Source organism: Myotis yumanensis, unplaced genomic scaffold, assembly GCF_028538775.1.
Source record: "Myotis yumanensis isolate MYYU_CA2020_CCGP unplaced genomic scaffold, mMyoYum1.0.hap1 SCAF_17, whole genome shotgun sequence".
Lineage (NCBI taxonomy): Eukaryota > Metazoa > Chordata > Mammalia > Chiroptera > Vespertilionidae > Myotis > Myotis yumanensis.
The window spans coordinates 906,954-933,737 of record NW_027223768.1 but is presented as its reverse complement, the minus strand read 5'-3'; the positions used below and the strand labels follow the sequence as shown (position 1 = coordinate 933,737).

The window sequence follows — 26,784 nt, the reverse complement described above, 5'->3', positions numbered from 1 at the left end:
CAAACAGCGCCATCCGGCGGTGCTTGGCGCATTTCCAGCCGTCAGAGGTCCGGGGAGGGGCGGGGAGGGAGGCGGCCGTGGGCGCCAGGGTCGCCGGCACCGACCGGAGAGCCCGGCTCAGGGCGGTGCCGCGCGGAGGGAGCCCTTCCCTCGCTCTGAGGACAAGACGGGTTGAGAGGCGGGACGCAGCTTCGGCGGCACCTGCAGCAGGCGGGCCCGGGCACCGCGCCCACAAAGACCACGATGTGAGGACTTGGGGGGGTGGGCAATAGGAAAAGCTGGCCGCGCGCGGGGCGGAGGTCTCCTCGCCCCGAGTTGCAGGGCAGCGGGAACCCACGTGGGACCCGAGCGCCTCCTGAACCCGAAGGGTCAAAATGCAAAAATCCCGAATGTGAAGGCTCTGCCCACATTCGGGAGCCGCGGGGCCGGGCCGCCCAGACCAAGAGGAGTCGTGCGCTGCACGTGCAGCTCGCCATCCTCCGGTGCTGGCGGCGGTGGAAGCGGTTCTCCCCGCTGCGAGCGGGGTCGGAGGTCAGGACGCGGGACTACGCAGCGACCGTCGCGCAGGCGCAGGCAGGGGCGGGGCCAAGGCGGGCGGCGATTGGCCGGATTCGGGAAGCCACACCCCTCGGCCAGGTCACGTGGCCGTCGGGGCGGAGTTGGGGAGCTTTTGGAGCAGCGCGCGTCAGTCGCGGGGCGGAGGTGGGGCCGGCGCAGCGGGACGGGGTCTGGGCGGCGCAGCGCGGCCAGGACCGAACAGTTAGTTCCCTCCAACGAGTGAGCGGTGGCAGGAGGTCTCCGCGGGGGCTGCCCGCCCGCCGGCATCGTCCCTCCCTGACTCCGCAGGGTCGCGGTAAGTGAGTGTTGGAACGGGGACGGGGCAGGGCAGTCGGTGAGCCGCCGGGCCGCCCCATTGGCTGGGCCGATTTTGGCGCGCTCCCTGTCCGCGCTCCCTATTGGCTGGCGCGCGCGGTTGGAGCGCTGCGCCCCCTGCTGGTCGGGGTGGGGAGGCGGGGTGGCCGGCGAGGCGCCTGATTCTGCCCCGCGCCTGGCTGGCTGGTGGGGAAGTGGGATGTCCGCCCCCGGGACCAGGGACTGGCGGTGATCCGGCCGAGGGGCGTGGGGTCCGCACCCCGGCTCGAGGGGAAGGTCGCTGAATCCTGGCCCCTCGTTAAGCAGCGGCACTGGCGCTGGTGACACCGGTTCCCCGGTTCCCCGGAGCGTCAGCCTGTCATTTGGAGCCAGGCCCGGGCTGGTGTCCTCGGTTGAAAAGAACTGGAGCGCGAGTGCAGGGCGCCCGGCTGCAGACCGCGGTGCCCCGCGCAGGTGCAGGGCTGACCTTCGCGGAGCGGTGGCTGTCAGCATTTGTAATGCGACGCGGACGAAGGCACATGGTACCTCGCAGCCGTCCAGCTCCATCGCATCCCCGAAGCTGGACCGGCTCCCCTCAGGCCATGCACGCGCGTTTTCCCGTATTTTCAGTTCCGTTCCGATCACTTACTTATTTTCCTAAACGACGTTGGTGACTCCCTGGATGACGGCGGGGTCCCAGGGCGATGGGTCATACAGTCCCAGTGTGGGCGCCCCGGACGGAGTAGAGGCATGGCCACGACTCGGCAGACGGTCCCCAGACCCGTGCCTGCGGCCAAACGTGGGTCAGTCCGGCCCAGTGGGGGCTTAGCCTCCGTCCTTACCCGCGTCTCAGCTCCTGATGGTGCAGAAACGTCCCACCATGTGAGGGCGTCCTCTCCGCGGAGGGCGTTAAGCCGCTCCCGGGTTACTGCTGAGCTCATCACAGCCCGTCCGCCTGGGAAAGGGCGAGGTTGGGGTGCTGTTCTCCAGCACGGAGGCGGGCGCACCCCGGATCTGCTGCGCCTTCCCTGGTGGCCTTTCGCAGATCTTTCCCCGCCCCTCAGCCAGGACACCCCCTGCCCCTCAGCCAGGACACCCCCCGACCCTCAGCCAGGACCCCCCCGTCCCTCAGCAAGGACACCCCCCCGTCCCTCAGCAAGGACACCCCCCGCCCCTCAGCAAGGACACCCCCCCGTCCCTCAGCAAGGACACCCCCCGACCCTCAGCCAGGACCCCCCCGTCCCTCAGCAAGGACACCCCCCGACCCTCAGCCAGGACACCTCCCGACCCTCAGCCAGGACACCCCCCGTCCCTCAGCCAGGACACCCCCCGTCCCTCAGCAAGGACACCCCCCGTCCCTCAGCCAGGACACCCCCTGTTCCTCAGCCAGGACACCCCCCGTCCCTCAGCCAGGACACCCCCTATTCCTCAGCCAGGACACCCCCCGACCCTCAGCCAGGACACCCCCTGTCCCTCAGCCAGGACACCCCCTGTTCCTCAGCCAGGACCCCCCCTGCCCCTCAGCCAGGACACCCCCCTGCCCCTCAGCCAGGACACCCCCCGTCCCTCAGCCAGGACACCCCCCTTCCCTCAGCCAGGACACCCCCTGCCCCTCAGCCAGGACACCCCCCTTCCCTCAGCCAGGACACCCCCTGCCCCTCAGCCAGGACACCCCCCGCCCCTCAGCCAGGACACCCCCCGCCCCTCAGCCAGGACACCCCCCTGCCCCTCAGCCAGGACACCCCCCGTCCCTCAGCAAGGACACCCCCCACCCCTCAGCCAGGACACCCCCCGCCCCTCAGCCAGGACACCGGCATGTTTTGTACATTTGCTTAGACTGTGCATTTATATTTTTCCTTTTGCAACAAGCTTTTTCCAACCAGAATTATTGGGTGTGTTTATATAAAATACAGATGTCAGGGGTCACTGGCAGGGCTGAGAAAAGACCCTCCCCCAGCCCCAGGGGAGGCGCAGGCCCCGCCCCGCGGCCTCCCTCTGCGGTTGGTGACTGCTTGTCCTTCCCCAGGTGCACAATGAACCCCAACATGAAGCAGAAGCAGGAAGGCACCCATGGGCGCGTGCAGGTATGTGACGGGATCGCTGGCGTCTGGGTGGAGAGCAAGTGCGTGGAAGTGTTTTGACATAATTTAGCCAAGTTTAACCTGGCTGTTGTTTCCATAAATCTTAAATTGCTAAGTTTTTGGCCAGAGGAAAAGTAACAGTAGAGAACCATTAAAGAATTAATTATGGTTGAATATTAAATTTTCTGATCTTCCCGTTCAGTTAAGTCTTTAGTTTCTTTCAGCAGTGCATTGTAGTTTTCCGAGTATTGAGTTTTACACGCCTTTCGTTGTTTTTCCCCTAAATATTTTATTTTTAATGTTGTTGTAGATGGAGTTGTTTCCTTAGGTGAATTTTCATGTACTCATTGTTCCCATAGAGAAATACTATTGATTTTTTGTGCCTTGATCTTGAATTCCGCAACCTTGCTGAACTTGTTTAGTTCTGTAGCTTTCATTAGATTCCTTAGGATTTTTTGTAAACAGGATGCTTATTATTGCTTCATTCTACTATAGATTCCTTGCTAATTATATGCAAAATTTTGTGTGTGTGCTCTTGTGGGTGTGTGTGTTTTTAAAGAGGTTTACAGAGCCCTGGCTGGTGTGGCTCAGTGGATAGAACATCGGCCTGTGGACTGAAGGGTCCCAGGTCGGATTCCAGTCAAGGGCACAGGCCCAGGTTGTGGGCTGGATCCCCGGTAGGGGGCGTGCAGGAGGCAGCCGATCAGTGATTCTCTCTCATCGTTGATGTTTCTGTCTCTCCCTCTCCTTTCCTCTCTGAAATCAATAAAAAAGATTTTTTAAAAGAAGTTCACAGAATCTCAAGTTGTTCTCTAAAAAGACTAAGACCCATAATATATAAGAACCTTTTTGGCTGTAATGAGTCTGTCATTCGAATGCATAATCCGTATAAAGGAAACGATAAGATGCTATAGAGCTTACGTTATGAAAGTTAAGTCTTGGGAATTGCCTTTTTGTGCGACAGTAAATTGTGGCTTTTTGGTCATTGTTAGTAGCAAGCACTTAAATAAGCCCTCCTGCTGTGCAGGTTCCGGAGTTGTTTGTTTCTCCTAGTATTTGGAGACTGGGCTGATCTAAATTATATCTGAAATGTTGGGGTGGTGTTTGTTCTCACCGTTGCTGGCATTGGTTCTTCAGTTCAATGGGGAGATAATCAGCAGGGAAACTTGACCGTGGGAAAGGTGAGCTCGCGCCTGGAGTGCGCCCGTTCTCACGCTGCTCCGGTGTCCTCCGCTGACCTTGTTTGAGTACCACCATTGTTTGCTGTCCCGCGGTGGCAGAATAACTAATGATTTTTTGCAAAACTGGAGAGAGCTCTCGGATCAGGAAATGTACGGGAAGGTATTTACATATTACCAGGAAGGCCATGTTTCCCCCAAACAACTGCTGGGCCTTTTGCAGTAATTACAGTGCCCCAGGCACTGACAGTTCAGCTGTCTCCTGATGGACGGGCTCCAAGCGAACTGCTCCCACCGGCAGGTCAGGGCCCTGTTACATGCCTGTGGCTGTGTGCGAGGGATGTTCTTACACTCTGTTCCTCTGGTGAACACGTGGGCATGTTCGGGGACAGTCATGATCCCAAGGAAGCCTGAGACAAATCCTATCGATTAGGGGGAGAAGTGTGAACAATTACTCTTTTTTCCCCAATTTACCTGTTTTCTGGGTTTCTACCATAAATGTGTTAAGTTTGGGTGATATGATGCATTCTTAGAATTTCTTCAAACTTTATTATAATTTTAGGGAAATAAGTTTACTAGTTGGATAAGCCGATGTCTTGTTCATACCTAGCATTGCAAAATTACCTAGCGGACCAGATTTAGGGTGGGGCCAACGGAGGTTTACCGCTGTTCATATAGAAAATAGTTCAGTACTCAGTAATGATAACACAGGAACAAACTCGGGTTCGCGGACTCACAGCTCTGACCCTGTTTCTGCCCGTCCAGTCTGTGTTCCTTTTTGGTGAGTGTAGGAGGCTAAGGCAGCCACAGTCCCTGCCGCCCTCAGGGCCCATAACGAATTCTCTTGACTCTAGAGCAGTCCTGTCCCGAGGAGGACCCTGAAGATGATCCAGCCGTCCACAGCCGGGCCCCTCGTGGGCAGAGAGAACGAGGTATGTGTTACGGGGCCAGAACCTGTGCATGAAAACCATTTGCAAGGTTTCCTTGGTTAGAAATACCCAAGTCATTGAAATTGGGCAGGAGTTTAAGAATAACAATTGTGTACTCCCCACAGAAGTGGCTTTTGTTTTAACTGATCAATTGAGGAAGTTTGACGTTGGTATGAATAGGATGCTGGTATAATACTGGTAGAACTGAGATGATAGAACACGTCAGCTACAGGGGGAATGCCGCCTATTTTGAGAATAAAATGATGGATCCTTCATTTACTTCTGTATGTAAATGATGAAATCATTGTTGAAAGTGTCTAGACTTTTGCAGGTAAAAAATACTGCCTTTCTATGGAACTGAATTATTTAAACAATAAAAATAATTTCAGTTTAGCCTTAGATCCAGCTCTAATTCTAAACAGTTGCTGCAAATAAAATTCCCAAAACAGACCTTTACATTTTGGGGGAGTTTTAAACTGTATGATTTTTTAAAGAAGATCCAAAGATGTCAGAAAGACACAAACAGATGCGGCTCCATTTTTAACACATAAATAATAAGACCACTGAGCTTTCAAAAAATTTCTTAACAATTTTCATATTCTTCAAAAATTTCTACATATTTATATTTTGGTTCTATATTATCTTTGACTTGTTTCTTTCTTTTAAAATCCTTAATTTCTTCTGTCGCCAGTGGCTCTTCCTCCTCCCTGCTTTTCCCGCTTTTCTCTGGACCAGTGGTTCTCAACCTTCTGGCCCTTTAAATACAGTTCCTCATGTTGTGACCCAACCATAAAATTATTTTCGTTGCTACTTCATAACTGTAATGTTGCTACTGTTATGAATCGTCATGTAAATATCTGATATGCAGGATGGTCTTAGGCGACGCCTGTAAAAGGGTCATTGGACCGCCAAAGGGGTCGCGACCCACAGGTTGAGAACCGCTGCTCTGGACTCTAGCAGTGCATGGCTTACCCTGGTGATTCTTCCTTCTAAACACACCTTCAGAAGCCGGGCCTGCGCTGGTTCCCAGGGGCACCCAGCTTTCTTGCTTATTAGAGAAAAACAAATGAGATTGACGTGTGGATTTCCACGGCAGCTGGTTGTTAAAGGCTCGTTCAAACCGAAGCATCGCAGTGACCAGTCGGCGACTAAGACTTCCGGCTCTGGAGTCCCTGCTGTCCCGGAGCACGGGGAGAGCAAGGAGCTTGGAGGAGTTACCCAGGAGGCACTGGACCTCATGGCTGCAGGTAGGAGGCAAGTGTGAGAGCCCTTATCGTAGACACTGTCCTTGGAGTACAGGTCACTGTTACCTCCTGCTGTTGGGGACTCTGCCCACGGCCCCTGGGCGGGGCACACTGCTAGTTCACTGTGATGCTCCGGTACCCTCACATTCCTTTTGGTTATAAACATACCAACACCAAACGTGGACAAGTCTTACTGTTTTGTAAGATCCAGTTATGGATGGAATATTAAAGGGAAGGATAGCGATTAACATGACAACTGGATATGGGATTGCCAAGACAGAAGTAGTCTTTTTGGGGAGAAAAAGTGTCTAGAGACTGAGTTTGAAGAAAGGAATGTGAATGTGCCGGGAGAACATGAAGTAGGGAGGGAGCCTGCAGGAGCCTGGCGGAAGTCAAGGGAGTGAGGACGGGAGCCGCTGGGCCAGGAATAAATGCAAGTGTTTTTTGTGTGTGTGTGTGTGTGTGTGTGTGTGTGTGTGTGTTTAATATATTTTATTGATTTTTCACAGAGAGGAAGGGAGAGGGATGGAGAGTTAGAAACATCGATGAGAGAGAAACATCGATCAGTTGCCTCCTGCACACCCCTCATTGGAGATGTGCCCACAACCAAGGTACATGCCCTTGACCGGAATCGAACCTGGGACACTTGAGTCCGCGGTCGATGCTCTATCCACTGAGCCAGACCGGACAGGGCTAAATGCAAGTGTTTAATGGAATGGCAGGCGGCACCGTAAGAGGAAGCTGGCAATGGTTTTTAAGCATCATGGAAGGTCATTGATGTTGTTATTGATGAAAAATGGGAGACTTAGAGAAGTTAATTGACTTACTCAAGGTCATGGAGTCCGTTGGGCTCATTCTGAGTTGCCGGGAGGACAGCAAGGAAAGGGATAGTAGGCTGTAGGGTTTTATCAGACAAGTCAGGAAACGGTGGCTGCAGAGAAGCACAGCAGCTCTCTCTCCAGTACTGTTGTGGGTGATCCGTAGGGCTTGTGACACTCATACTGACTTGGCTAAGATTTGGTGGCAAAAACACTACAGTCACATACAGAAACGACTGTGCCATATTACTAATGTCACCACATAGATGACAAATGTCAGTCGATGTCACCTGAGCACACAGCTCTCTACAGACCCTCAGTGGGATGTGTCAGAATCCCTAAAATGTCGGGAAATAAAATGGAACAAAGTTGACTTGGTTTCTAACTTCAGGTTTAGGAAAGGGGTATGGCCAGGTGATGTGGGCGGTCCTGAGTAAGACTGCAAATTGCTTTTTAAATAGAAAGGAGGGTGCGGGGGATGTCACCGCAGCCGGAACAGGAGTGGCTTTCAGAGTTTCATGTAAAACATTGGTTTTTTAGAAAACCCGTCCTCCCAGTACTGGAAGGAAGTGGCGGAGCAGCGGCGGAAGGCTCTCTATGAAGCGCTGAAGGAAAACGAGAAGGTGAGCGCTGAGGAGAACTGGTGCCGTTTGCATTTTAATATTCCCCTCACTGCTTAGCGAACTTGGCTGGAGCAGTGTGAACGGGCTTTCATTTGGGCCTAAGAAAAGTTCAATGAGGCGGCTGTTAGAATTATTTGACCCAAAGAAGCCTAAGCGGTGGGCGCCAGCGATGGCCCCCGCTGGGACCGTGCAGATGTGTCAGCGACGGGCATGTGGGAGGCCGGGGGGTGTGCGGCGGGAGGCGAACGCTGAGCTGCCCCACACACACCACAGCTCCACAAGGAGATCGAGCAGAAGGCCAGTGAGATCGCCCGCCTGCAGAGGGAGAACCGGGAGCTGGCGGCGGTGGCGGAGCACGTGCAGTACATGGCGGAGGTCCTGGAGGTGAGTGTCCGCCACGCCGAGCGCGAGGACCCTGTGGGCTCTGGACTTGGACTCCGGGGCCCTAGCTCCCCACCCGGGACGTGAAGGTGGTGAGTAAGCAGCGAATTGGTGCTGTGGGGTCTTCGCTGTCCTCAGCCGTAAAGCGGGGTCGCCGGCCCTGCTCTAGGTTGTTATGAGAACGAGTTACAGAAGATGGACGCTGAGAGGTGTCTCTGCTGAGGAAGTAGGGAAAAGTCTTCTCTTTCACAGCCGACGCGTCTTAGCCAGTTTACATTTAACGTTCGTGCCAGTGCGACCTTCCTGTGTTCATAGAGCTGCTCCTGTGCACCGGGAAGGGTGGGGCTCCTCTGACTTGGTTTAAAATTGGGAAGTAGCCTGTTTGTAAGGATTGACCTCGTGACTGTTCCGTTACCAGGCTTAGCCTAAAACCTAAATTTTAAAACTTAATGTTGTTTACAAAAAGGCATCTTGCTGATGGGATGGGAGATTTCCAAATGAAACCCTTTTTGTACTGAATTGCTTGCATGTTTGGGCCGTGACAAGACGTTAACATTGAGGTTCTCACCTGGCGATGCTGTCGTGGCCGCCTTGGCTGCGGAGCGTGGTCCCCAGCGGGCTGGGGGCGCGGGCCGGCCTCCCTGCCTTAGAGGAGGGCTCGCTCATTGAAGAGCCAGTGCCTTAGGGGGAGCAGGTCCGTCAGCCACGTGACTTGGCTGCGGCGTGATCCAGCGCGGGGGAGACGGACAGGCCTGGGTTGTGAGTGCGTTCAGCTGAGACAGTCTGCAACGACCTCGTTACAACACCGAGGGTCACGTACCGCAGTCAGATCATGGGCTTGGGTTTTAAAGTTTTTATAATAAACACTTGGCTCATTCTTTAAAAGCGGCTGAAAGGAGACGCTCTGGAGAGCTTCGAATCGCCGGACAGCGAGGGATCTGATTCTGAGGAGGCGGCGGGCGAGGATCCTGAGGCGGAGGCCCCGGCGCGGGCGTGAGGGCCAGGGCAGCCGTGTCTTCCTCCACGGACGCCCGGCCCGGCGTGTGAGCTGCGCAGAGACTCAGAAAAGACGTGCCCCAGGTACCGCCAGACTGTTCTTGGTGGCAGAGCAAATAGCTGTGATGCAGACGTCCTGTTTGGGCCCTGGGACCCACCCTATCGTGTTAAAATACAAATACTGTGTGTTTTAATCTATGGTGTTTTATGTAAATAATGTTTTCTCAGATGTCAGACACAACTTGTGTACATGATAAATAAACTTCGTTTCCTAGTGAGCATATGTGTTTCTTGGAAAAACGAAGTCCAAGGAGTAAAATTTGTCCATTTCTCTGGTTTTATATCATTTTCTCTCTACCCCTCTGTTGTCTGGGAGGAAACGAGGAGAAAATGAATTTGTCCCCCTAAAGAGGAAATGGTTGAGGTTTGACTCCCCAGCTGGTTGCCCCCCCGGCTCAGGGTCGGACTGTTTATTTCCAGGTCCCCCGACCCCCGCTCCTCCTGAGGGTTTTGGTAAAGGCCGAGAGGAGGTGGTGTCAGGAGCTTGTGCGTCTGTCCCGCCGATGGGGATGGTGACCAGGTGCACGCCCAGTGACGAGATGCAGGAATAGCTGAGGGTTCTGAAACTATTCGAGTTACATTAGATACAGCACAGAGCATACGTATAGGCTTGGTCAGTGTGTCTCGGATTGAGCGTCAACCTATGAACCAGGAGGTCACGGTTGGATTCTGGGTCAGGGCACATGCCCGGGTTGCAGGCTCAATCCCCAGAGTGGGGCGTGCAGGAGGCAGCTGATCAGTGTTTCTCATGAATGTTTCCATCTCTATCTCCCTTCCGCTAAAAAATCAATAAAAACATAGGTATTTTTTAAAAAACATACAATATGGAAGCATAAGAAGTCAGAGCCAGGTGAAATGAATGAGGAGTTTCCCATAAGTCCGTTCTTCAGGAAGACAAGGACATGGGAGCATGGTGTGCCGAGTACACGGCCTTGGGACAGCGTGTTCTCTGAGGCGCACGGCGTCTGTAAGGGGCAACGGAGCCATGTCGTGCATCAAAGGGTCACTTAGGCAAGGTCTTTGTCGCCTGGAAACTGAGTCGATCGAGAGAATTTGGAAGACTTTCCTTCAGATGATGAATCTAGTTTTCAATTAGCTACCAAATGTCGCAAGCAGGGCCGTCTGATGCGCCAGAAGCTCATGTTCTGGCAGCCAGAGAACCACCTCAGCCAGGACACGGGGCTGGCGGAGACCGAAGGGGAGGGGCACCCGTGTCCAGCATCGTGGTGGGTTTGGCTTTTCTGGGTGCCCTGGCTTAGTATCTAACACCCCATGAATCTCACCAATGCCCCTGGCATCTTCCCAAAATTCCCATTTTATTACCTTCATCTGCAGGAGGTCATTTTAAAATATATTCTTACTGATTTCAGAGAGAGACATCAATGATGAGAGATTCATGGATCATCTGCCTCCTGTACGCCCCGTACTGGGGATTGAGCCCACAACCCGGGCATGTGCCCTGACCGAGAATCGAACCCCAGGACCCTTCAGTCTGCAGGCTGGCGCTCTATCCACTGAGCCAAACCTGCTAGGGCTCAATGGGAGTTTCCAACCACCTAAAAAAAGACGCCAGGGAGGGACGTATGAGCTTTGATCATTTATTTCTGTGTTCCAGGGCCCTCCGGCGGTGCCGACGGCCGGGCCCGGAGGGAGAGGCGTCAGTGCCTGTGGAAACCGATGAGGAAGTAGAGCACCTCGGCGAAGTTCTCGGGCCAGCCCGCCCAGTCCTTCTGCGCCAGCGCCTGCAGTTGGTACTTGAACTTGGAGTGCTCCCTCAGCTCCTCCACGTAGGACAGGTTGTTGCAGGTCATGACGGACAGGGTGTAGCACGCCCAGAACTTCACCTGGAGGGTGTTGTTGACGTCCGTCTTGCTGGACTCAGGGGCGTTCCCAAAAATCGCCATGAGAATGGGGATGAGCTGCAGGAACTTGGCCCTCCTCTGGGTGATGGGGTTCAAGTAGCACCAGCAGGCCACGCTCTGGAGCAGCAGGATCCTCGCCTCGGGCGCTGCCTGGGCGCTCTGCAGCAAGTGCGCCACTTCTTTCATGTGCTCGGCCGCGAACTTCGCCGCCGTGGGTCCTCCTGGAAGACAAGCACCTGGGTTCCCAGGAGCACTCGGCAGGCCTGGTGGCCAGGGACGGGCGGGGCGGCTCAGCTGTGCCTGTTCTTGTTGCCACATACGGACGCTCGGGCCTGGGAACGTGTGTGCTCGGGAACTTGGGCCCTGGGAGGTCCCTGCCTGCCGAGGTGCCCGTCCTCAGGCACCCAGGAGGCCTTGGTTCTCGGGCATCTCCCTGTGGTCTCCTTCCTGCTTCTCCGTCTTCTGTACTTGAAAAATCACCAGAGCGTTTGCCCCAGCCGGTTTGGCTCAGCGGAAAGAGCGTAGGCCTAGGGGCTGAAGGGTCCCGGGTTCGAGTCCAGTCAAGGGCATGTACCCAGGTTGCAGGCTCAATCCTAGCCCTGGTTGGAGCATGTGCGAAGGCAACCCATCGATGTTTCTCTCTGTGTCTCCTCTCTCCCTTCCACTCTCTCTAAAAACCAATGGAAAAATGTCCTCCGGTGAAGATTAAAAAAGAAAAAACAGGAGAGCAGTAGAGCAGCAACGAGAACCCCAGAAAGCTGAGCTGCAAAGCCGGGGCTGGTGGTCAGAGAGGTTTCTCACAAGCTAGCCGCCCGCCGCTCTGCCCTTCCCTCCCGTTCCAACCCCCTCCCAGCCCAGCTCTTGCAGGCCTGGGACCAGCGAGGCCATCCAAGCTTGTCCTGGCTCTGCCCCCTGACCCCACCTGGTCCTGCACCACCTGGTCCTCCTCCTGACCCCCAGCTCTTCCTCATTCCAATCTCAAACGCTGAGAAGGGAGGAGCCAGAAGGCGCCGGGGGAGCTTGTTAGAGGTGAGGCGCGAGGAGCAGCCTCATCGCTGGCCGGATTCCAGCCTGGACTTCCCACCTGACTTACATTTCTCTTACATCCCAAGAACGTTCTCGTCAATGTTAAAGTTTTAGCTGAGCCCAGCCGGCGTGGCTCAGTGGTTGAGCAGTGACCTATGAACCAGAAGGTCACAGTTCCATTCCCAGTCGGGGCACATGCCTGGGTTGCAGGCTTGATCCCCAGAGGCGGGTGTGCAGGAGGCAGCCGATCCATGATTTTCATCATTGATGTTTCTCTCTCTCTCTCTCTCTCTCTCTCTCTCTCTCTCCCTTCCCCTCTGAAATCAATAAAAATACATTTTTAAAAAAGAATCCTTTGTACCAAATAAATTAACCAAAAAACCAGATCCTTAAGGAGAAAAGAATCAGTAATGTCTTTGGTGGTACAAAGACAGAAAACTGATAATTTAGGCAAAGGAAGTGTTGCTGGGGTTTTAAGACGAGCCCCGTGAAGACCCTTAGTGTTGTAACCAGCAAACGGGGTGTGAAACAGGGACGGCAGCCCTGGAGGGTCGTACCTGTGAAGGCCAGCAGCCCGATCCTGTAGGCGGCCTGGGCCCGCTCCTCGATGGCCAGGGATTTGTTCCTCAGCGTCTGGCCAAGTGCCACGATTTTTCCTTTATGAAAAAAAATCTGGCTTGGGGAGATATGTTCTTCCTCCTCCTCAATGAAGAAGCCCATAATATGGACATTCCAGAACCTCCGGAGGCACTGGCCCAGCCGCACAACATACTGATAAACCGGACACTCGTACTGCACAGAAGGAACATGGGCCGTGGCCATTGTGTGGACAGGCCGGGGGCTCCCGGTCCACTGCGCGCCAGCGGCCACAATAGTTCAGAACTCTGGAACGCATCACCTAGCAACAGTCTCCTGGACAACACGGGCTGGGGAGCAGAGGGTGCTGCCTGGGGTTTGGGCTGAGAACACAGATGAAGGATGATGCTTCTTACCCTCCAGGAGCTCAGAGTCTTTTTCTCCAAGTAGCTTCATAAAATGCCCAAGGAGTGCTGGCCGGCGTGGCTCCGTGGCGGCATGTTGGCCTGTGAACCACGAGTTCACAGTTGGATTCCCGGCCGGGGCACAGGCCCAGGTTGCAGGCTCGATCCCCAGCGGGGGGCGTGCAGGAGGCAGCCGATCCATGATTCTCATCATTGATGTTTCTATCTCTCACTCCCATTCCCTTCCTCCCTGAAATCAATAAACATATATTTAAAAGAAAATATCCAAGAAGCAAATATTACTATCCCTAATTATGGATGAAGGAATGTCAAGATCAGAACAAATTCCAGTGGGGAACGAGGTGTCGTGTGTATGTACCGACTCGCGAGGGCATGTGAAAAAATACAGTGGACTCTGGGCCTGAGACCAGAGATTCAAAAATATTTTTTATTTGAACGTCCAGGATGGGAACAGTGACGGATACAAATGCCACAAAACAACGCACCCCCTCAACCAAAACAAAATGCAGATGTGAATACAAAAGACCTGGAGTCCGTTGCTCATGCAATATTCAAAATTCTTTTAAAAAACACACACCACAACCAACAAAACACTTGGTAACATTTGGGATTTGAGTTTTCTATATAAAAAAAAAATTCTCTCCACCATTTCACAGGGACTGCAGCTTATGCAGGCTATCCTAACTATAGACTGTACAAGGAACTTTTCAAAGGAAGGACATAGGCATATATATAATATTTATAAATATACAAATAGATATATATATACACACTGTAACTTCACAGTCCCAAGGACTCTTTGCCGGGAAACCCGGCAGACACCGTTCAAGTTGAACTAAGAGCTGCTGTAAAGGTCTGCTGACGTGTGGATATTTAAAATGACACCTCACTGGCATTTTATACAAACACATCTGGAGTACAGTTCAAGCAACACTCACACCTATTAGATAACTTGGCATATCCCGCCCCGTATACGCCTAGGAGGGAGCCCCGTTATGTACCAGGAGCTCCTGAGCGGGCGTGGACTTTAGCGACTGGGTTTGCTGCCCTGGTGGGAGCGGTGAGGGCGGCTGCTGTTCTATTTGGCCAAGGGGTCCCAGCAGGGGGCAGTCACCACCCCAGGGGGCAGCCTTCATCCTGACCTCCTGGGGCTGTCACGGAAGCAGGGACCCCTTTTCAATGTCCCTCCACCTTGCGTGCGCTCGCGCCTCAGGGAGCGCCCAGCTTTTCTGAAGCCATGGCTTTGGGTTTGGATTGGTCTTAGCGGCCAAGTACCTCTATAGAAAAAGATCATAAAAAAATGGCTCTTGTTTGTTCACAAATAAAAGCGGACGCAATGCGTGCCTTTGTGTTTAAGGAGTAGGGGGGTGATCTCCTAAGGCCGTCTGCTCCTGGAAGAGGAACAGGCGGCGCAGTGACACGTGACGTGTAACAACATTGCGCTCTTACAGTGCGGGGCCTACCATCCCGCAGGCAAACTTTTATTGGGAGCAGTTCTTTTTGTGCTTTTCACTGAAGGTAAAGTTAGGTGGCTGGTGGGGGTGGGGGGTGGGGACCCTCAACCCCGAGGACACGACGGACGGAGGGGACTGCAAGCTGCACATTTACCCGCGTCTCACAGGACGGCCCCGAGCTCATAGAACTTCTGGAAAGGTACGAAGATGGCTGTTTGGAAATCCCGCACGTGTCAGGGACGGCGGGCTCTGTTGACTCGGCGCTGCCCGTGGTCGGCGCTGTGACTGACCTCGTACGCTGCACACAGCCCTCTCGTAGCGGGCACAGCTCGCGCTGGGCGCCGGGACCCGATCGAGTTCTGTCTACACCGCGGGAGGTTCCCGGCGACATCGCGGCGCCTCCAGGACCGCGGGGCCATCTGTGACGACAGCTGTTGGGTCATTAAAAGGCCGTGGCCACCTCGGTCCCGTGACGGCCTCCGACGTGGGCGCAGTCCCGGGGGAACTTGTCCAGCTGCTCGTAGGCCAGCCGCCCGTCTTCCCCTGGATGGGAACACGAGAAACGGTACCAGCGTCAGCTCAACGCTCCCGCTGTCACCACGTCAGGTAGGAAAAGTCACCTCTCTTGTGAATGGTACTGTTTCTCTCTTCGGAGGGGAGGCCAGAGCCGGGAAGCGGGCAGGTGGGAGGCGAGAGGTCTGGGGGCACGTGCCATCCGTGAGGACACTAAGCAGGTTTATTCCCGCAATGCCCGGGGAATCTGCTGCAGGCGGGCGCGGCCTCCACGTGGCGGGTCCCGGCCCCTGGAGCCTGCCACGTCCACACGGCTTCTACTGCTACACGTCTGTGCTGGCGCCTACACGGTCCTTCATAGAGTCACACTCGGCTTCCAAACGCCAGCCCAGTGACCGTGTCAACGTGGTGACGAGCCCGCCGCCCACCACGGGCTCAGGCTGTCAGCAGGCGTGCCCCGAACGGCCAACGCGTGTCAGTTACTTGACTATTTTGTTCCATTTTTCATTTAAAAATGTTACCAGCAAGTGGGAAAGTGAGGGCGAGAAGCTTCCGTCCACTTAACACCGAGACTAAGAAGGACAGAGTCAGCTGTGCTCGACCTGGCCTTTATTGTGAAGGCCTGGCCGGCGAGCTCAGTGGCTGAGCGTCGACCTCTGAACCAGGAGGTCAGGGTTCAATTCCCGGGCAGGGCACAGGCCTGGGTTGCGGGCTCAGTCCCCAGTGAGGGGCCTGCAGGAGGCAGGAGCCCTGACCCCAGCTCCTGCCACTATGGTGTGACTTCCAGGTTCTTAATCCGAAATCCTGCCCAGACTGAGGAGCCATCCCGAAGGCTCCCAGCCCTCTCCCTCCACATCCAGGGGGTCAGGACAGGAGCCGGAGAGACATAGAGACTGAGGGGCCCTCATGCTGGGTGTGTATGAGTGTGTGTGTGTGTGTGTGTGTACATGTATGTGTGTGTACATGTGTGTACGCGTGTGTGCACGTGCATTGTGTGTGAGTATATGTGTGCATATTGTGAGTGTGAGTGTGCATGTGTGTGTACATGTGTGTGAGTGTATTGTGAGAGTGTGTGCGTGTGTGTGTGTGACAGTGTGTGTGTGAATATTGTGAACGTGTGTGTGAGCGTGTGTGTGAGCGTGTGTGTGAGCAGGCAGCCATGGGGGGACTTGCTACACGGTGCACAGGGAACCTCCCCCGACAGCTCTGTGAAGACCCAAAAGCACGCAGCCCCGTGCACACACTCACCCAGGGACAGGAGGGTTTCGGAGGCCACGTTTCTGAGCTCCTCCGCGTCCGACTGGCACAGGGTCACCAGCATCTTGATGCTCTCCGTGGCCTGCGGGGAGGGCCGCGCACAGCGTGAGCTGATATTTGTCCGCGGCTGGGCTGTCCTACCCGGGCCCCCCAGCTGCGTGTGGGGAGCTGGGTCCCGGCTCCTGGGCGCCACCCCACGGGCGGGGTGAACTCCCGGTCGGAGCCAGGTCCCCAGCGGCAGGAGCCCTGAGGGCTCCGTTGTATTTTATTGTGGTTTATTGTTTATATTATTCATAGACATTTGAATTGTCTTACGAGCACGGGGACCGCAGTGGAGGGTGGCTGGGCTGCCCTCTCGTCCTCCCCTCAGACTGACCAGTCTCGCTGTTTGTGACTACATCTTGGTGACTGGAAGGTGAGCCCGTTGGCGCTGGGGAGTCAGTGCTTTTCATCCCGTGTGGCTCCCAGGAGCCCCCCCACCCCGACTGGTGAAGGCCAAGCTGCCCTTGGAGAGCCGTCACGGGGCGGCTGGACCCACGGGCACCCTGAGGTGCAGTGCTGCGCACAGCGCACAGGGCCCTGCTGGTGTTTTGGACACAACGCCCATTAGTGCGTCATCACAGCCTCTCTCTTCGGGGATCAGAGACACTTTTCCAGGACTGAGCAGGAGGGTCTGAAACGTCACATTTTGTTATGTTGCAAGAAGAGAAAAAAGGACCCCAAGCAACAAACAGGGCAGAGGAGACCAGCAATGCAGCTAACGGGCCTTCATACGCGCGCGCAATGCACATGCACATGCACACACACGTACACGCACACACAGCTCAGTCCTGCACCACAGAGACACACACACACACACACACACACACACACGCAGGAAGCTGTCCCTGCTCAGGGCTCAGTCCCGCGGGCCTCACCTGCAGGCTCTGCAGAGCCAGGCACGCCGCCTTCTGCAGCTGCAGGTCGCGGGCGGTCAGGGCCTCGCAGTAGTAGAGCAGGGCCTGGCGGGAGGGGGCAGTGAGCACCTGGTTTTAGGGTCCTCTCCGTCACTGCCTGACACGGACCACCGCTAAACCACTCGCCCTGCCTTGCCTTCCGAGCCAGAAGCCCATGAAAACTCATGCTGCTAAAGGAGCTGTCGTTTTACATTTCCTGTCCACTATGTGGATCCCGTATGCCGGGCCGGGCCAGCGGCTCTGGGAGGATGAAGCTGGAAGATGCACGGCCATGAGCCCAGCTTTCGGGGGACGTGGGGCCCCGCAGAGGCGCTCGGGCTAGTTAGAAGGAACCGTGCTATTTCACAGGAAACCTACAGGGCGCTCACCAGAGGGGATGCTTATGCTTTGAGAGAGGAGGGGAGGGAGAGGGAGAGGGGCAGGGGACGGAGGGAGAGGGAGGAAGGGAGAGAGAGAGAGAAGCATCGATTGGTTGCCTCCTATACGCACTCCAACTGGGAGTCAAACCCGAAACCTTTGGGTGTACAGGATGATGCTCCAACCAACTGAGCCTCCGTCCAAGATACAAATTCTTGCCTGACCCGTGGCTCAGTGGTTGAGCGCCGACCTATGAACCAGGAGGTCACGGTTCGATTCCTGGTCAGGGCACGTGCCTGGGTTGTGGGGTGTATAGGAGAATGTATCCATGATTCTCTCTCATCATTGATGTTTCTCTCGCTCTCCCTCTCCCTTCCTCTCTGAAATCAGTAACGAAAACTTTTAAAGACGATACACATTCTTCCTATAGAAGGAAAGGGCGCAACAGTCACAGCAGGTGACAGGAGGAGCAGCGTGGGGCTCGGCCAGGGCTCCGCAGCCTACCTTCTCCCTGAAAGGCTGGTTCCCGGCGGCCGCCTCCAGGTACAGCCTCACGGCCTGGCTGACGCCGCGGTCGGCCCCGGTTAAGAGCAGAGCCAGGGTCCGGAGCACCTCCTGCTGGGCTGGGAGGCTGCTGGGGGCCAGGCCGCTGACCGCCTGGCGCAGCTTCTCGTCCCGCAGCGACTGCAGGCTCCGCACCATGGAGACTGGGGAGGAAACGCAGAGGAAGGCGCTCAGCGAGCAGGCGTAACCGGCGGCAGCCGTCCTGGCAGACCAGTGCGTGACAGAGGGGCTTCTGCTCCGAGGACAGGGCCCATCAGTGCTGTGTCAAGGCCAATGAGGCGCTTGGGAGGAGAGCGGGTGTGGTCTCCAGCCCATAATGGCCACGGAATTAACTGTCGGATGAACTAAACCGGCAAATGAAAAAATACACAGTAGTCTGGCCGGCGGGCTCAGTGGTTGAGCGTTGACTTGTGAACCGGGAGGTCAGGGTTGGATTCCCGCTCAGGGCACAGGCCCTGGTTATGGGCTCCATCCCCAGCGTGGCAGCCGATCCATGACTCTCTCATCATTGCAGTTTCTGCCTCTCTCCCTCTCCCTCCCTCTCTGAAAGCAATAACATAAAAAAGAAGGCCACTCCGTGTCCCTCCACCACCCACGACCCGGAGCTGCCCACCTTGTCCTGCCAGCTGGCGCACGTGGCCCTCCAGGCCGCCAACCCCGGGGCCGGAGAAGTAGCCGTGAAACTGGAAGACGGTGACCACCTCGGAGGCCAGGCTGGGGGGCAGCAGGGGCTCCGGCCGGTCCAGGATCTGGGCCACCAGCGTCCGAAACACTATTGAGGAAGAGAAGACACGAGGCAGCCATTAGGAGACTCATTCATTCATTCATTCATTCATCCATTCACTCACTCGTTTTCTCACTGTGGAGCAGGACAGAGCGAAGTCCGCCAGCGGACTAACCCCAGGCACAGCGGGCCACCGGTGCCGTCTACACACCTGCCCAAGGGCCATTTAGATCACAGTACAGGTCACAGCTGTGCCCCACGAGGTCACCGTGAGCCCCTTCCCCGCCTACAAGTCAGCGCAGCCTGCGCCCCAACTTCACTGCAATGGATGACGCGGTGAGCACGTTAGGAGCTGACTCCTTTTTACTCATCAAAAGAGCCGAGATTCATGCAAAACGGAGCCTGTACCCAAAACTCATTCTTCTTAAAATCGCCTCCCAGCCCCCGAGGGTGCGGACAGATGACAGCATCTGGGCTCTGATTCAGGGGCATTTGAGCTGCTGCGAACTCCGTGTGCACGCCCCTCCTTTGTGAGCGTGTATTTCTCTTGATCTCTTCCTGAGCGGGGTGCTGGCTCCCAGGGGAGGGGTTTACTGAGTGTGGGTAGAACGGCCCGTTTTCCCAAGGGGTCGCCACACCCGCCGACATCGGGGTTGGGAGGTGCCCACCCAGCGACATGGGGAGGCAGGGCTTCCCCGGGTCCCTGCGCTGTTCTGAGTCAGCGCGCGTTCCGTCTGGCTTCTTAGGTCTCACTGAGGGAGGCCTGGTGTCCAGGGTGGCGGCGGGCGGAGGAGTGGGGACCCTGGGACAGACCGCCCCCCACGGTGCCCACCTGGGTCTGCCAGGCCCGGGTAGTCTGCGTTGACGGCGCCAGCGAAGCTGGCCTCCAGCTGCTGGACCACCCGGTCGGCCGAGCTGTGGTACACGCCCGCCGGGCCGCAGCACTCGGTCCAGAAGGACAGCAGGGACGGCTGCTGGTGGAACTCGGGGATGGCTGGAAGGAAGGAAGGACGCCGTGAGGCCAGGCGAGGGACGGGGCGGGGGGTGGGGGGGTAGGCTTGGCCACCACCCACTTTTTAAAAAATTATTTTTTAAAATATATTTTTATTGATTTCAGAGAGGAAGGGAGAGGGAGAGAGATGGGAACATCAGTGATGAGAGAGAACCATGGATCGGCTGCCTCCTGCACGCCGTCTACTGGGGATGAGCCCACAACCCAGGCCTGTGCCCTGACTGGAATCGAACCCTGACCTCCTGGTTCCTAGGTCCACGCTCACCACAGAGCCACGCCGGCCGGGCCACCACCGGCCTGTTATTACTATTCCCTAAAGACGGCTCGTCGGCTGATGGCCACACGACACAGCCGTCCTGCTGAGGGGCCCCTGCAGCCGGCAGGAAGCAGAGCCCTTTGCTTTCGGGGATAGAAACCCAGTCCTCTCACCACCCTCCCCTTCCCGCCCTCCCCCCCCTCCCACTCTCTCTAAAAATCAATGGAAAAAAATACATTCCGTGTGTGTGTATGTGTGTGAGAGAGAGAGAGAGAGAGAGAGAGAGAGAGAGAGAGAGAGAGAGAGAGAGAGACCACACACGTTCTAAGGCATCTTTCCCGGGTCAAGTTCCCCACCTAAAACTGTGACCCAGGGACCCTCACGAAGGCCTTAGATTCTCCCTAAGGTTTGGCTCCCTGTAGGTTTGGGGGCATCTTGCATTTGACCCTGGGCCACAGTGGGGCTGTCTCAGCCAATTCAGTGTGAGGACAATCCGCATCTCACATTCCCACGGGGAACCACGCCAGGGGTGACACGGTGCTGTCTGCACACCTGTGTCTGTCTGCACACCCGTGTCTGCACACCCATGTCTGCACACCTGTGTCTGTCTGCACACCTGTGTCTGTCTGCACACCCGTGTCTGCACACCCATGTCTGCACACCTGTGTCTGTCTGCACACCTGGGTCTGCACACCTGTGTCTGTCTGCACACCCATGTCTGCACACCTGTGTCTGTCTGCACACCCGTGTCTGCACACCCATGTCTGCACACCTGTGTCTGTCTGCACACCTGGGTCTGCACACCTGTGTCTGTCTGCACACCCATGTCTGCACACCTGTGTCTGTCTGCACACCCGTGCCTGCACCCTAGTGCCTGCCTATGAAGGAGGCCCCAGCAGAAGCCGGGTGCAGAAGCAGGGTGCACTCTGACTCTGAAGCTGAAGGGGGCGCTAGTGAGACCCCACAGCTGTGGGGCAGCCCCTGCTCTGAGTGCTCTGCTGCTGCCTGTCCAGCCACAGCGGAGGAGGGGTGAAGAGGGGGGAGGGGCCGAGGGGGGTCAGCGTGGACTCCCAGGCAGGGCCTCACCTTCCAGGACGGAACCGATGTTCCCTATGTGCTCGTCACTGAGGGCGGCGAGTTTCTCCATCACGCGGATTTGCCCGGAAAGCTTCTCCAGGAGATTTCTCGCCACGAAGGGGGTCTTGCTGGAGAAGACAATTTGCTGAGGAGAAAACAAGAGCATTGTCTCAGGCGTGGGGCCCAGCGCCCCTCCCGACCGCGCGTCCGGCGCCCGCTGGGGACGTGGCCGACTCCGTGGCGCCCTGTCCCGGGCGATGATGCTCCTGGGTTCAGTGCTGAAACCAGACAGGCTCCCGTGGCTTCTCGCTGGCCCCGCCCACACACATTCTGGAACTCTCTCAGGGGAGCGGTGAGGCCACTGGAAATCAGTGAGCCCCCTCCACGTGGAGGGCGCATTCAGGCTGCACGTGGTGTGTACGCCCCAAAAGATGCATTTTATAAGCGTGGTGGTTTTTCTCAGCCTGGATCTATTTCCTTGTTTTCAAGCTGAAATTAGCAGCAAGGTGTCTAATAGTCATAATTATAACCAAGCTATCTCGCCCGGCGGCGTGGCTCTGTGGCTGAACATCCGCCTATGAACCGGGAGGTCAGGGTTTGATCCCCTGTCAGGGCACAGACCCGGGTTGTGGGCTCCATCCCCAGTGTGGGGACTGTCTCTCATCGGTGATGTTTCTCTCTCTCTCTCTCCCTCTCCCCTCCTCTCTGAAATCAATAAAAAAATATATATTTTTAAAAAAGAAGCAGCAGCGCTCGCTCTCTGGTGCACGAACCGCCTGGGCCTAACCGCGCCGTCCGGCCGTACCTGCACGAGCTGGGTGCACTGCTGGAGGTGCCTGACGATGGCGATGTCCAGGCTCTCGCTCCCCGTGGTCAGCGGGAGGGGGCTGCCAGCCACGCTGGTGCCCACGCCCGTGTCTTCCGTCAGCGCCTCGCTGAGGTGCGCCCTGGCCTCCGGGTGAACTGACCTGTAGCTGTTGGAGCAGGAAGGTGAGCGACAGGGGAGCCATTTCTTTCCGTGTGGAAACCACAGGTCAACTCCCCTCAGGTCCCCGAGGGCTCCTACCCACGGCCTGGAAAACCCGAGCTGCCTTTTTTCTTCTTTTTCTAATCCTCACCCGGGGATATTTTTCCATTGATTTTTAGGGAGAGTGGAAGAAAGAGGGAAAGACAGAGAGAAACACTAATGTGAGAGAAACTCATCGATTGGTTGCCTCCTGCACGGCCCCAACCAGGGCACGGGAGGAGCCTGCAACCGAGGGACGTGCCCTTGACCAGAATCGAACCCGGGACCCTTGGGTTTGCAGGTCGATGCTCTATCCACTGAGAAAACCGGCCAGGGCTCGAGCTACCTTGCAAACACATCTCAAGTCAGCCTGTCGCCAATGTGCCTGATGTAAAAGGCCAGGCAGAAAAACTGCCTCCCGGCTCTCGGCACAGAGAACCGCTCGCCAGCAGCCTCACCGAGTCTCAGAAACCTGTCCAGGCGACACTCGCGATGGGGGACCCGCCCAGGGTCCCGGATTAAACCGTGTTTGTATTTCCCATTTCCCAGGAGTCCTGCTCAGAACGAACCTGTGGACCAGTTTCCTGACCTCGTCAGTCCCTTCCTGAAGCAAAGGAGGCAGCAACTCTACCAACAAGAGACCGGACCTCCACTCGGGACAAAAGCTAAGGGGCATTGGTCCCGCGGGAGGTCCAGCCTCCTTCTGCCTCCCCGGCTTTGTTTATGCCCCATGGCCCGGCCGGCGGGGCTCAGGGGTTGAGCGTCGACCTATGAGCCAGGAGGTCAGGGTTCAATTCCAGGTCAGGGCACAGGCCGGGTTGCAGGCTCGATCCCCAGTGGGGGGCGTGCAGGAGGCAGCCAATCCATGATTCTCTCTCATCATTGGTGTTTCCATCTCTATCCCCCTTTCCCTTCCTCTCTAAGAATCAATAAAAACATATATAAACACAAAACAAAAAGCCCAAGGCAGAGCTGCCCAGTGACATGGTGATGAGCACTCGCATGGAAAAATCAGTCTGTCGCGTCTATTTTATTCCAGAAAGAACCTGGGTGCTGGGGTTGCACAAGGACTGGCAGAGACAACCAGCGTCCCAGGTTCGCACACCTGGCCAGCGACAGCCCAGCTCCCGGCTTCCCGTCTCAGGCTCTCCATCCCCGTGGTGTAAATAGATGGGGCACCAGAGCTCACAGGTGTTGGGGTGCTGCTCTGGGCACTTTGCCTCAAGGACAAAACGCTCGGTTGGGCCCTGGGTGCCCGTGTGCCCTGTGGCCCTGGGTGCCCGGCTGACACCTGGCTGTGATGCTGCACCGAGGAGCTTTCTCCTGAGAGACACCCCGGGGCTGCAGGGGGCGGAGGAGGGAGGGAGGGGCCGCCAGGCACAGCGCAGGGAGGTGGGAGAGTCACACGCCGGCGAGGCTCACCCGTTCTTCTCAGTCTCGGTGTCTGAAAACACCGAGTCGGCACCTCCCACAGGGCCACCCTCGTCCACGTCCTCATCCTCGTCAAAGTCGGAGGTGTTCAGGAAGTCGAAGCTCTCCAGGGCGCTCTCCACCGTCAGGCTCAGGCTGGAGGGCGTGCTGCGGCTTCCGGGCGGCTTACACTGCAAGGCAGGGGCACCGGCACATCAGCGTCCCCCATGACCCCGACAGGGGGGACACAGCCAGCGTCCCTGAGGGGATGGGACCCAGCACCCGCTCTGACCAATAGGAACAGGTGACACTGTCTTTGTTTCAAGCTTTTGTTTTATTGTATTTTATTGGCATTAAAAACAAACGCATTTAATATATTCATATTAAAAAAAGAGCAACCATGAGTCAAGTGGCACAATCTCTGGGACTTGCTCCAAACTAATGCAGAGGGAAGCAAGCAGCTCGAAGACGAGACGAGGACATTGGCCGGGAGAGGAGCACGTGGAAGCTGGGGGGCGGGGGGGGGGGGGGGGGGGAGGGTCCGTTATCTATTTGCTCTACGACCGTTGGAAATTTTTATAATAAAAAGTTCAAAAACATCCCCGTGTGGCTCAGCGGTTGAGCGTTGACCTATGAGCCTGGAGGTCATGGTTCAATTCCTGGTTAGGATACATGCCCGGGGTTGAGAGCTCGATCCCCAGTGTGGGACATGCAGGAGGCAGCCAATCAATGATTCTCTCTCATCATTGATGTTTCTCTCTCTCTCTCTCTCCCTTCCTCTCTGAAATCAGTAAAAATATATTTTAACACATTAAGTGCCAAGCCTGTTTTGTCTTCCTTTCCATTTAGCCCGCGATATCTGATTTCACCAATATGCTGGCGGCCAGAGACTGACGAGGTCCAAACGGAAAGTGTAGTGTCAGTCACCAGTGACTGACATGGTGCTTAACGTGTTAAAAGAAAGTTAAAAAACATCTATTACAACCTAAAATCTTGGGAATCAGAGTTACCATGTCCCTCTGCCTGGAGCTGAACCCCAAGTAAAATATGACCCAGGAGACATGGAGGGAGAGGTGGGCCCAGTGCGGGACAGGAGCCGCCTCTAACTCCACGAGGCCTCGTCTTCCCAAGATGGGAGCTGCTAGCGAGGCCCCTGCTCTGAAGGAAGAACAGAACGGCCCCCAGAAACAGAGGGGGGCGCCCTTCACTATCCCACGCGTCCTGGGAAAGTGGCCTTAAAAGCTCATCTACATTCACAGCACATCATTTTCCTTTGCATCGAGGAGACATGAATGGTGGGCACCATGAGAGGCAGCGCTGCTTCCTCCCAGCTTGGCCTTGGAAGGACCTTGCTCCGTCACCTCCCTGACCCGGCCCGTGGCCCGGAGTCACGGGGGGGCAGACCTGTGGCCCAGAGAATCCTATGGCACTGGACAGACTCGCAGACATCACACACAGACTAACGCCCATTGCTACAGGCATGGAGGTGGAGAGAGGTACTTCCCAATAGTCAAGGGTTCGCTGGGGTGGGTGGAACGGGGCAAGTCCTGCAAGGCGGCAGAACTAAGGTCCTCGTGCCGACTTCGGGACACAGGCGGAAGGGCCTGGTGGGGGCTGCCTCTACGCCCAGGAGGCCACCCAGCACAGGTGCTCATGCATCAGAGCTGCTCAGTCGCCCTCGGGATCTCCGTCCGAGGGGCGGCATCATTTAGTCTCTCATCCTCAAGGTGCTATGCATCCTGGGAACGTGAAGGGGAAAGAGAGAGAGCCACGTCCAGCCGCTGCCGGAATGCCGGCCAGCGGGCGCAAAGCCCTCGCCCCAGCCCTCATCTCTGAGGCACAACTTCCTGGTTCTCCTTTCCTACGCTTGGCATCTGCAGAGCGTGATCGTGTACAATCCGGGTGTGTTTATTGTTTATTTTTATTATTATTTTTTAATTACTTTTTAAAATCCTCACCCAAGGATATTTTTCCATTGATTTTTAGAGAGAGTGGAAGAGAGAGGGAAAGATGGAGAGAAATGTCGATGTGAGAGAAGCACATCGATTGGTTGCCTCCTGCATAAGCCCTGACCAGGGCCCGGGCCATGGAGCCTGCAATCAAGGTACATGCCCTTGAACAGAATCGAACCCAGGACCCTTCAGTCTGCAGGTCTATCCACTGAGCCACACTGGCTAGGGCAGCATCATTGATGGTTCTCTCTCTCTCTCCCTCTTCCTTCCTCTCTGAAATCAATAAAAACATATTTTAAAAAGTAAAGAGCCATTGTGTAGAGCTCTGTGGTGGGACAGGATGGAAGTTGAAGACACGCTGCCGTAGACGGAACGCCGCTCAGCCCCCTCTCTCGCCCCCCGACCCGGGGTCCCCGCTCGGGCACTTACTTTGAGGACATTGTCCAAGTGCATGATCTCCTGGCTCAGCTGCTGGAACTCCTGGTACTGCTCTTTGTGGGGCTCCAGCGCGAGGAACAGCCCGTGGAACGCGTCCTCCAGGCTCCCGTCCAGGAAGGACCGGCCGCCGTCCACCTCACCGCTGACCACCGGCTCCTCGAACAGCAGCCTCTCCGCGGCGGCCGGCGCCTCGGCCGAGGTCAGCCTCTGCACCAGCTGCTTCGTGACGTTGCCCTCGAAGGCGTCCAGCTCCACCGGCTTCAGCTCCGAGGCCTCGTCCGACTCCCGCAGCAGCGCCTCCGCCACGGCCCTCTCCAGGAACAGGCGCCCGGCCGAGGGCCCTGGGGGCGCCGGGTGGGCCTCGGTTCTCGGGAGCCCCTCCGCGTCCTCCTCCGGGGTTGGCGTGGGCCCCGGGCCGCCTCCCGAGGAGCCTCTGGAGGACACGGAGCCGGAGTCCTCGGTGCTCTGGCCCCGGTGCAGCTCGGCGGGGGTGACGGTGATTTCGGGGTGGGCCGGGCACGAGCTGGCGAGGGAGCCAGCCGGGCTGGCGGGGAGGGCACAGTCCCCGTTGGGCAGGTCGTCGAAGCTGAGGGACAGTGGCCTCTTCTCTTCGGCAGCCTTGTCGCTCTCGAAGGTGTCGTCCGGGAGGTTCGACTGAGGGAGAGAGGCATCCCGTTAGCATTTAAATTTCTCTTCGTGTTATTTTTAAATACAGGTGAGATGTCTGGTGTGGTTGATTTCCAAATAAGCTGTAACA

General features: G+C 56.3%; 3 protein-coding genes across 8 annotated transcripts in view; 1 reads left to right on the top strand and 2 right to left on the bottom strand.

Moving 5' to 3' along the window:
* The first annotated feature begins 698 nt into the window (after positions 1-698).
* On the top strand, positions 699-9,375 carry GMNN (geminin DNA replication inhibitor). Of its 2 annotated transcripts, none has more exons than XM_070395833.1 (7): positions 699-853; positions 2,879-2,936; positions 4,971-5,043; positions 6,137-6,287; positions 7,643-7,725; positions 7,999-8,109; positions 8,993-9,375. In XM_070395833.1, exons 2-7 carry the CDS (start codon positions 2,923-2,925, stop codon positions 9,101-9,103), a joined length of 543 nt encoding a protein of 180 aa, XP_070251934.1. In that variant the 5' UTR covers positions 699-853; positions 2,879-2,922; the 3' UTR covers positions 9,104-9,375. The 2 variants fall into 2 exon arrangements, with proteins under 2 accessions (XP_070251934.1, XP_070251933.1); XM_070395832.1 differs by having other exon boundaries at positions 4,966-5,043.
* A 1,371-nt stretch (positions 9,376-10,746) lies between these two features.
* ARMH2 (armadillo like helical domain containing 2) lies at positions 10,747-13,270 on the bottom strand. Of its 2 annotated transcripts, XM_070396129.1 has the most exons (3): positions 13,043-13,270; positions 12,608-12,706; positions 10,747-11,245 (listed from the first exon to the last, which is right to left on the bottom strand). In XM_070396129.1, exons 1-3 carry the CDS (start codon positions 13,242-13,244, stop codon positions 10,821-10,823), a joined length of 726 nt encoding a protein of 241 aa, XP_070252230.1. In that variant the 5' UTR covers positions 13,245-13,270; the 3' UTR covers positions 10,747-10,820. The 2 variants fall into 2 exon arrangements, with proteins under 2 accessions (XP_070252230.1, XP_070252231.1); XM_070396130.1 differs by having other exon boundaries at positions 12,608-13,270.
* A 187-nt stretch (positions 13,271-13,457) lies between these two features.
* Positions 13,458-26,784, bottom strand: part of RIPOR2 (RHO family interacting cell polarization regulator 2) — a 56,803-nt gene continuing 43,476 nt past the window's right edge. For 3 of the 4 annotated variants that reach the window (XM_070397563.1, XM_070397564.1, XM_070397565.1), the window contains 10 exons: positions 26,019-26,681; positions 23,650-23,828; positions 22,027-22,195; positions 21,231-21,366; positions 19,709-19,870; positions 18,766-18,924; positions 18,093-18,295; positions 17,193-17,276; positions 16,267-16,357; positions 13,458-15,048 (listed from right to left, as the gene is read on the bottom strand). In XM_070397563.1, coding sequence (XP_070253664.1) covers positions 14,948-15,048; positions 16,267-16,357; positions 17,193-17,276; positions 18,093-18,295; positions 18,766-18,924; positions 19,709-19,870; positions 21,231-21,366; positions 22,027-22,195; positions 23,650-23,828; positions 26,019-26,681 — 1,947 coding nt within the window. In that variant the 3' untranslated portion in view covers positions 13,458-14,947. The other variant, XM_070397566.1, reaches the window with a different exon arrangement.

What these genes read in the sequence shown, in the direction of transcription:
- GMNN (XM_070395832.1), top strand. Translation starts at nt 2,886, where the DNA reads ATGAACCCCAACATGAAGCAGAAGCAGGAAGGCACCCATGGGCGCGTG. An exon ending in ACTGGACCTCATGGCTGCAG is followed by an intron (nt 6,288 to 7,642) that starts GTAGGAGGCAAG and finishes TTGGTTTTTTAG; the next exon opens with AAAACCCGTCCTCCCAGTAC. An exon ending in ACATGGCGGAGGTCCTGGAG is followed by an intron (nt 8,110 to 8,992) that starts GTGAGTGTCCGC and finishes ATTCTTTAAAAG; the next exon opens with CGGCTGAAAGGAGACGCTCT.
- ARMH2 (XM_070396129.1), bottom strand. Translation starts at nt 13,244, where the DNA reads ATGATGAGAATCATGGATCGGCTGCCTCCTGCACGCCCCCCGCTGGGG. An exon ending in AGACTCTGAGCTCCTGGAGG is followed by an intron (nt 12,707 to 13,042) that starts GTAAGAAGCATC and finishes TTTTTCATAAAG; the next exon opens with GAAAAATCGTGGCACTTGGC. An exon ending in CGGGCTGCTGGCCTTCACAG is followed by an intron (nt 11,246 to 12,607) that starts GTACGACCCTCC and finishes CTTGTCTTCCAG; the next exon opens with GAGGACCCACGGCGGCGAAG.